General features: G+C 55.6%; 1 protein-coding gene across 1 annotated transcript in view; it reads right to left on the reverse strand.

The window, feature by feature from the left end:
- FAT4 (FAT atypical cadherin 4) overlaps positions 1 to 5,936 on the reverse strand; it is a 140,724-nt gene extending 134,788 nt beyond the window's left edge. The window contains exon 1 of the mRNA XM_037058572.1: positions 111 to 5,936. Coding sequence (XP_036914467.1) covers positions 111 to 5,285 — 5,175 coding nt within the window. The 5' untranslated portion in view covers positions 5,286 to 5,936. The remainder of the gene's footprint in view (positions 1 to 110) is intronic.
- Positions 5,937 to 8,956: the final 3,020 nt, after the last annotated feature.

Here is an 8,956-nt window from a genome sequence, read left to right on the forward strand (position 1 = left end):
AATCCATCATCGACAATCAAGCTGAATAATTATAGAAGGTACTATAAAGAGAGCGACCTTCCCACACAGCATAGCAACCAAGACGTTATCGACGACGGCGAGACCGTTACCTCTGCTCTCTGTGTTCTGGGGAACGCGGTGGACTTCTCTATGGCGTACACCTCCACCAGGTACAGGCACGCTCCTTGCTCCCGGTCCAGGATGGCCGCCGTCTGGATGGTGCCCGTCAGCCGCCCAATGGTAAAGAGGCGGCCCACGGTTCTGTCTTCACAACGAACGGACACAATGTAATACTCCACGGGGGCTTCCGACCCTCTGGGGCTAGCTGCTTCTATTGATATCACATTAGTCCCAATGGGCTCCCCTTCCTTCAAAATAGTTATATACTTGGGTTGCGTGAAAACAGGTCCGTCCAGGCCCTGAAGAATGACGGTCAGTTCCGTGGTGGACTTCCTCCTTTCGGGGCCAAGGTCCGTGGCGGAAACGATGAGGTTGTAGATCAGCTTCGAGGGCACCAGGGCGGAGGCCACTCTCAAGTCTCCGCTGAAACGGTCCACGACGAAGGTGCCTGTGTCCCCGTTGACGATCTCGTACTCCACTTCCCCGTTGGCCCCTTCGTCGGGGTCGGCTGCCACGACTGTGGTCAGGACGGAGCCAATCACAGCTGAAGGGTCGGCTGCCAGGGCGTTTGGGGATAGAAACACTGGAACATTGTCATTGAGGTCTGTGACCAAAATGGTCACGTTTTTCAAAGCACACCGTCTAGTTTCCACGGGCACGGCTTGGTCGTTGGCTTTTACCGTTAACTCAAAGAGGTTAGCAAATTCCCGATCTATTTCGGCGTTGGTATATATAGTGCCTTTGACCTCGTCTATGCCAAAGTGGTTGCCCCTGGGCATCTGCTGAATGATCGTGTAGGCCAGTTGCCCATTAATGTCTGCGTCGGGGTCCTGGGCAGTCACTGAGATGACAGATGTCCCAATGGGAACGTTCTCCACAATGGACTGGAAAATATCCCCGGGGGGGAAGCTAGGAGGGTTGTCGTTGAAGTCCCTCACATGTATCACCACCGACATTGTGGAGGAACGAGGAGGCCTTCCTTTGTCTTTTGCTGTTATATTTAATCTGTACAAAGACTGTGTTTCAAAGTCCAATTTTTTGGCAAGAAAAATACTCCCAGTGTTTGGGCTAATGCTGAAAGTCCCGTGGTTGTTAGTCCCGGTAATGCTGTACTGTAAATCGGCATTGTCCCCGGAATCTGAATCAGTTGCAGTGACAGAGGACACCAGTTCGCCAATTCTCATGTTCTCCAAAACATCCACAAAGAGTGTCGACTTAGGGAAGGAAGGCGTATTGTCATTCTCATCTAAAATATCAATAGTTAAGGTACAGGTTGAATTGAGGGAGATGGCCCCGGAATCCACCGCTTGAATGACAAGGGAATAGGCAGGTGTGGCTTCGTAGTCCAATTTGCCAATTAGCGTCACCTGACCAGAGGTGCCGTCTATAGCAAACTGTCTCTCTTCATTTCCTTTTATCACAGAGTAGTGAATAAGTCCATTACTACCTTCATCGACATCTGAGGCGGACACTCTTAAAACCTGTGTCAGGTTGGCTGCCGACTCGGATACAGTGGCCTGGTAGAAGTCCTTCACAAACTTGGGGGCGTTGTCATTCACATCCTTCATGTAAACGTGCACAGTCGCCTGATCCTTGAGAGGGTGCGGGAGCCCCTGGTCTGTGGCGATGACCGCGAAGGTGAACACCGCAGCCCCCCTGCGCCTCATAAGAGACTCCCTGTCGAACTGGTGGGTGTTCGTGATCTCCCCACTAAGAGCGTGCAGCTCGAAGTCTGGCTGCACCGTTTCGAAAGAATACCGGACTTCCCCATTTGGCCCGGCGTCCTTATCTACAGCACTCACTTTGCCCACGAACGAGCCAGCTTTCTGCTCCTCTTCGAAATAAAATGAGTAATTGGTACTGTTGAAAAGAGGCCTGTTATCATTGACATCTTCTAAAATCACAGTGACATTCACAGTCGCACTAAGGGGTTCCACTGCTCTGTCAGAAGCCACAACCAGTAAAACGTATCTGTCTTGAAGTTCACGGTCCAGTTCACTTTTTATATACAACTGGCCATCTGGGAATACGCCAAACGCATCCCCAGTATTTCCTTCAGCGATGCTGTAGGCAATTTCGCCATTTGCTCCCGAATCCTTATCAGAGGCGTGCACTTTAAAGAACCGAGAATTCACAGGTTCTGACTCAGAGAGCGTGACCTCGTAAGAGAGCTGGTCAAATACCGGTGGATTGTCATTGACGTCATGGACATAAACGGTTAGGATGACACTGGAGGAGAGCTGGGGCACACCCCTGTCAGATGCCAGGATCTCTATCTGGTAGGAACCAGTGTGGACATCCAGGGGCCCCAGCAGACTAACGTGCCCACTCTTCTCACTGATAGCAAACAAGTTCCTGGGGTTCTGCTTCAGGCTATAGAGTACCATGCCATTGACACCTTCGTCAGGGTCCACAGCCTTGGCTTGGAAAATGCTGTGGCCTGCCTGCCAATTCTCCACCACATTCACACTCTCTACTGCCTGAAGAAAATGGGGAGAGTTGTCATTCAAATCCTTAACTGTTATGTTAACCACAGTGTCTCCGGTCACAGCGCCCCCACTGGCCACCACTTTCAGCTGATAAAAGGATTGCTCTTCTCTGTCGATCACACTGGCTGTTGTAAGCTGCCCAGTGACCTGGTTGATTGCAAACATACCTTTCTGATCCCCAGTGGTAATGAGATAACTGATGTTGGCATTGAGATCCATGCTGGATGCAGACACACTACCCACGTGATATCCCAGAGCCACATTCTCAAAGACCACGAAGCTGTAGGCAGCCTGGCTGAACACAGGTGGGTTGTCTTGAGTGTCCAGTACAGTGATGGTTACTACTGCCTGGTTGGGAGACTGTAAATTGCCACCATCAGTAGCCACTATTTGCAACTGGTAAGCTGTTTTTTCTTCTCTGTCTAGGGCCATTCTGGTAGAAATCACCCCACTCTGAGCATTGACCTGAAACCGAGACCTGTCCCCAGCTGATATGCTATATCTGACAGTTCCATTGACACCCAAGTCCGGGTCCGTGGCAGACACAGTAGTGATGTAGCTACCTCCAGGCTCATTCTCCTGAATATGAGCAAAGTACTGAATTGGGTAGAACACAGGACTGTTGTCATTCACATCCAGGAGACTGACATTTATGCGAGCCAATGAGGACTGAGGAGGGGAGCCCAGATCTGTGGCCAGAACCAACAGGGAGTAGAATGCTTGCTCCTCTCTGTCCAAGGAGGAGAAGGTACTCAACCTCCCGGACACAGGGTCCAGGCGGAAGGACCTCTGGTCAGTCTCGGCCTCTTGTAGAGAAAAGCGCACTGTCCCATTGTCACCCAGGTCCCCATCGGTTGCCCCAAGCACTAGCAGTTCTGTCCCTATTGGGGTGTTCTCAACCACAGACACATCATACCCTTCTGGCTGGCTAAACACTGGCTTCTCATCATTCACATCCAGGAGAGTTACTACAAGCTGGGCGTAGGAGACCCTGGGGTGAACGCCCTGGTCCCGAGCACTGATATTCAGTACAACTTGGGAAGCAAGTTCACGGTCCAAGCCCCCAGCAGCCCCAGTGGTCACCAAGCCACTATGTTCACTAATATGGAACCAACCTAGTCCATTGCCAGAGACGATGCTGTAACGCAGATTGGCATTGAGACCAGAGTCGCCATCTGTGGCAGACACTCCACTCACGTAGCTTCCCGGAGGCGCCTCCTCGCTCAGGTTCACTCTGTACACTTGCTGGGCAAAGACGGGAGGGTGGTCATTGATGTCGTTGACAAATATCACCAGGCTGGCCACCGAGGAGCGCGCCTGGCTCGCGGCGGCAGGGGGCGCCCCGTAGTTATCTGAGACAGACACGGTCAGGTTGTAAGAAGGGATGCGCTCCCGGTCCAGGGCACTGGCCACTTTGATGAGGCTCAGGTTCGGCACTTTGCTGCTCTGCACCTCAAAGTGGCGCTGCTCGTTGCCCGCGAGAATCTGCACGGAGATGTTCCCATTGGCCGCGGGGGAGTCCGCGTCCGTCACGGTGAGCAGAGCCACCACCGTGCCCACCTGAGCGTTCTCATCCACCGAGGCGTAGCGCGAGGTGGCGGGGAAGTAGCGGAACTTCACCACCGGGTCGTTGTCGTTGACGTCCAGCAGCTGAATCAGCGCCTCTGCGCGCCCGGTGAGGGAAGGCACGCCGCGGTCCAGAGCCTGCACCGTCAGCGAGTACTGGCGCCGGGCCTCAAAATCCAGGGGCTCCCGTACGGTGATAAGCCCCGTTTCAGGGTCCATCTGGAAAGGGGTCCCCTCGTCCTGCAGCCGATAGCGGATGTCCGCGTTGGTGCCCTCGTCCGCGTCCGCCGCCGCCACCTGGAGGACGCTGGAGCCCACGGCCGCGTCCTCAGGCACCCCCGCCTGGTAGTGAGAACTGCCAAACACTGGGGGGTTGTCATTAATGTCCTGCACAGTCACGTTTACCTGAAGGTAGCCCCGCCGCTTGGGCTCGCCCTTGTCCTCCACTTCCACCAGCAGCTGGTAGTGCGGCGTGACCTCTCGGTCCAGCCCGCCCTTGGACACCAGATGCAGGAAGGCGCCCTCCCCGCTCGGGTTCACGGTGATGTCCAGGCTGAAGCGACCCTCCTCGTTGCCCTGGATGATGCGGTAGGAGCGGTGGTCCACGCCATTGGAGCCGATGTCCGCGTCAGTGGCTGTGTCCAAGATGACTTGGCGCCCGCTGCTGCTGTCCTCCTTGAAAGTGACCACAATGGAGGGGTCCGGGAAGACGGGGGCGTTGTCATTCAGGTCCCACACCAGCACTCGCACCTCGGTGGGGTAGGTGGGCGAGCTGGAGAGGACCACCAGATTGATCACGTCGCTGGGCAGGCTCTCGCGGTCGATGGTGGCCGTGGTGTACAGGGTCCCGGTGCTGCTGTTGATGGCGAACAGGGCGTGGCTTTCGCTGAGCCTGTAGGTGAAGCCGGGGCGCGTCTGGATGGTGCCCACCAGCGTGCCGGGGGGCTGCTCCTCCAGTACTTGGAACACCTGGCGCTGTTCGGCCCCGCCGACGCGGGCCGGCCCCGGGAGCAGGAACAGCAGCCCAAAGACGCGCAGGAGCTGGAGCGCCGAGGGGCTGGGCAGCGGGAGCCGCGCGGGGCCAGGAGCCCGGCCTGCATCCAAGTCCATGGTCCCGGCTCCTTGGAACAGGGCGGCCAACAGAAGGAAGAAGTGAGGCAAAAGCAATGCAATGACCGGGATTCAGCAGCCCCAGCAAAAACAGCCGATAGCCCTGAGAACTCTGCTACTCTGAAGAGCCCCCAGCCCCGCACAAGAAGCAAGTCGCCTCAATGAAGGACTCCAACCAAGTAGCCATGTAGACAGGTCGTGCCAGAGGGAAGCGGGGACGAGAGGCGGCCGGGCATTCCGCGGGGCGCTCCTGGGAGCTGATGAGTTCCAGAAAAGTTTCTCCAACCTCCAGTATTTCTCCGTGGGCGCGTTCGTTTTGAATCCGGAGAGTGTGAGCGTTTTCGCCCCGTCGCTGAGAGCAGGGAAAGGTGTTCTGTGTTTAAGGTGTAGGAGCAATCGTTGCAAACACTCTCCAGAAACTTTGGAGCTCGCCCGTGGCCAAGAAACTGAGGAGGGCAGGACAGACGCGGGTGGCGCTGCGGGAAGAGGACGGCGGCGCACGGGGAGGGGCGGTGGGGAGCCAGAAGGTGGGCGAATTCTTTCCCTAAAGGCTGGAGACCAGGGGGCTCCTCGAGTCCCCCCTCCCCGTCAGGAACAGCGACACCCTTCCACTGGGCTGCACGAGGGGCTGCGCGGCCCAGGCGGCGGCCGCCGTGCGCGAACTGCGCTCCCGGCGCGGGCGCTAGGGCTTCGGTGCCCGCGCGCGGTCCGCCGCGTCCTCCTCCTCCTCCGGCAGCCGCCGCCGCCGCCCCTGCTGCCGGCACAGGCAACGTCCAGCGCTCCTCGGCATGTTTCTATTATACTTCAGCCGGGGCGCCCGCCAGCCCGTTATTTGTACATCCACAGCGAGCGCAGGCCCCCCGTTCTTCTCGGCCTCGCGGGGGTCGGACAGCAGCGGCGCGAGGTCCCCGCGTCCCCTCCCCTCAGCATGCCGGGGGGACGGTCCTCGGGCGGCCCCGTCCGATCCCACTCTAGTGCGCCTCGCCCCCGCCCCGGGGATCTTTGCGTTTGAGGTCCCGGGCCAGTTTCACTTTGTAATCCGCAAGGCGTTAGGTTTGGGGGCGGTCGGCTCCCTTCCCGCTGCGCCCTCGGCGGGGCAAGCGGGGACGCCGGCGCGGGTCAGTGGCGGCGCCCGCGGCAGCTCTGCCGGCGCCTGTCAGCGCTCTGCTGCTCGCCCGCCGGGCTGGAGGTTGTGCAGCGGAGACGCCGGGGCTCGGGAACCCCTCTCGGCACCCGCGGGTCCTCACTGTCCCCGCCCCCTGCCCGCCGCACGCGCGCGCGCACACGATCCGCGCGCCGCCGAAACCCAAACACGGGGGGCGGGCCGACCGCGGGGCGCGCCGGGCTCCGAAACTTTGCTCGCCACTCATTGATCCGCGCTGCGCCCGCGCGGGCGCCCCCTCGCTCGCGGCCTGTCACCCACGGCCCGCCCCCGCCCAGCCCATTGGGCCCCGCGCTGCCCCCGCCCGCGCGCCCGGCCGCCTCGGCCGCCGACTGGCTGCTGGCGACGCTAATCACTCCGGCGGCCTCCGGGGGACTGCGGGCGGTCGTGGGGGGGCGGGAGCCCCGCGAGTCGGAGGCGCTGAAAAGGGGGCGATTTTTTTTCCTTTTTGGTCAAATCTTGGCCGGCGTCAGAGCAATAACAGCAAAAAGCTGCCGCAGAATAGATGGGGGTTAGGTCAGGTTTGCAGATAAATAACTTTCGTGCGGGGTCTGGGGGAAGACCGTTCGGTTGTTATGCTAGTAATAACTCAGGGGTGAGGGGGTCGAGAGAAAGAAAAGAAAGGCGGGGGGCGAGGGTCTGTTAGCGCGGGGAGGAAGGATTAAGCAAAGCCTGTCTGGGAATGCACCGAGCAGATTGCTTTAACCCTTTCCTGCCCCTTCCATTCGATGGATCGGACAGAGTCTAAACCAGCCCCCCTCCCCCATTCCTGCTCGGTCTGCAGCGCGTGCTCCCTGCCCTCCAGGGCTGGCTCAACCCTAAACCTGCACCCATCCCCACCTCCCAGGTGACTGGGGGCACCGCGGCCTCGGTACCCACCGCACTTTGGACTTCCTATAGGAAAAGCCGGGGGAACTTGGTGTTTGTTTTGCTTCCCTCCTCAAATGGATCCCAGGTGCCAGTAGCCAAACCTCACGGGTTCAACGATGACAATGGTAGCCCTTGGGAAAGACGGCGCTCTTTTCCGGTTGCAAAGTTTGGGATTTTGATCTCTGTTGGAGTGTTTCCCCTTGACATTGTGTAGCCAAAGGAATAGGGACCAATGTGTGTGTGTGTGTGTGTGTGTGTGTGTGTGCGCGCGCGCGCGCGCTGCGGAGCGGGTGAGTGGGGGGTGGATTAGAAGGAGGGAGAAGTCTGGGGAAAGGATAAATATTAAAATATATATAAATAAATGCAGTGAATTGTAAATTTGAAAGTTGCTCATGGGTCTTGGACTGCCGGCCCTGCTATTTACTGTAGCTAATTTTTGTGGTGTCATGCATCGCTTCTAGAAAAGAAAAAAAATTGACTAGAAATCAGGTCAATATTCCTTTCCCTTTAAGAGAAACCAGTTCGAAAATAAGAATTTAAACCAAGCAATGCAAATACAGTATAGGGCGTATCTCATACATTTCTGCCACGGTGACCCCCTCCAAATGTAAAACTTTCTGAGCCCGGGGAAGATTCAGCCATGCGTCAATGCTGCCCTCTGCTGTTCGGTCACTCTTATGTCTTCGGTTGCCTGGTTTCTTGCTCAAAATTAAACGCAGAGACCAGAAAGATCAGATTACACGGCTCATTCCTCCTTCTTGCCTGGGGATAGTGGCAAAGAAAAAAGATCTTTAGGGATCTCCTAGCCCCTTTCTTTATTTAAGGTAAAAAAAAAGAAAAGAAAAGAAAGCAGTAGAGCAAACAGCAAATGCAAGTCCTCTGATGCCGGCAGCCTGTAATGGAAAGCGTCCATGGGAACTTGAATACGAAAAATGCTATCGCCAGTTCCTTTGTTTGAGTTAGAAGGTTCGCTTCTGCGTACTCCTCCACTGTATACACCTAATGGCACACACAGTGTATGTAATCAGCGAATTGGAAACAGACAAGAAAGTTCAATTTCACCATTCCCGTACTTTTAGGAATTGAAAACTTTTTAAAGCATTGGAAGCTGTTTGTTTTTTTTTAAGGGAGACCTCTTTAAGTCTTTTCTGCAAACTTCCCCTGCCAAAAAGTTACAATCTCAATACCATTAATTCAGAGTAACTGAGCGAACAGGGTTGTACATTAAAGTAGAACCGAAATTTTGCACAAACCATGGGTATGATGTGTGATTTTGAAAGAATAGTAGGGGTTTTTCTTTTGTTCGTTGTTCTTTACTAACATAATTTGGTCATTCAAGTTGCTAGAGGGAGAAAGGAAACAGCAGGTACTCGTAACAGAGCAAGTGCTGTGGGGGGCCTGGGACACCCTCGGATTTAGTGTCAGCAGCGTTACATTAGTATCGTTTAGGGGTAGATTTAACCTGGGGCAACAGGCGAAAATCGTTCATTCTGCGCAATCGGGAGTGTCCATTCTGTGTCATCTGTATTTTATATCATATAAGTTTATTTTAAAAATAAGATGGCAAAATTAAGTAATGCAGAACATATGTATATATTCAGTACATGAAATAACTTTCGAACGATTCTGAATGAGGAGC

This window comes from Sturnira hondurensis, unplaced genomic scaffold, assembly GCF_014824575.4.
Source record: "Sturnira hondurensis isolate 20B ecotype Veracruz unplaced genomic scaffold, ASM1482457v3 Scaffold0010128, whole genome shotgun sequence".
NCBI lineage: Eukaryota > Metazoa > Chordata > Mammalia > Chiroptera > Phyllostomidae > Sturnira > Sturnira hondurensis.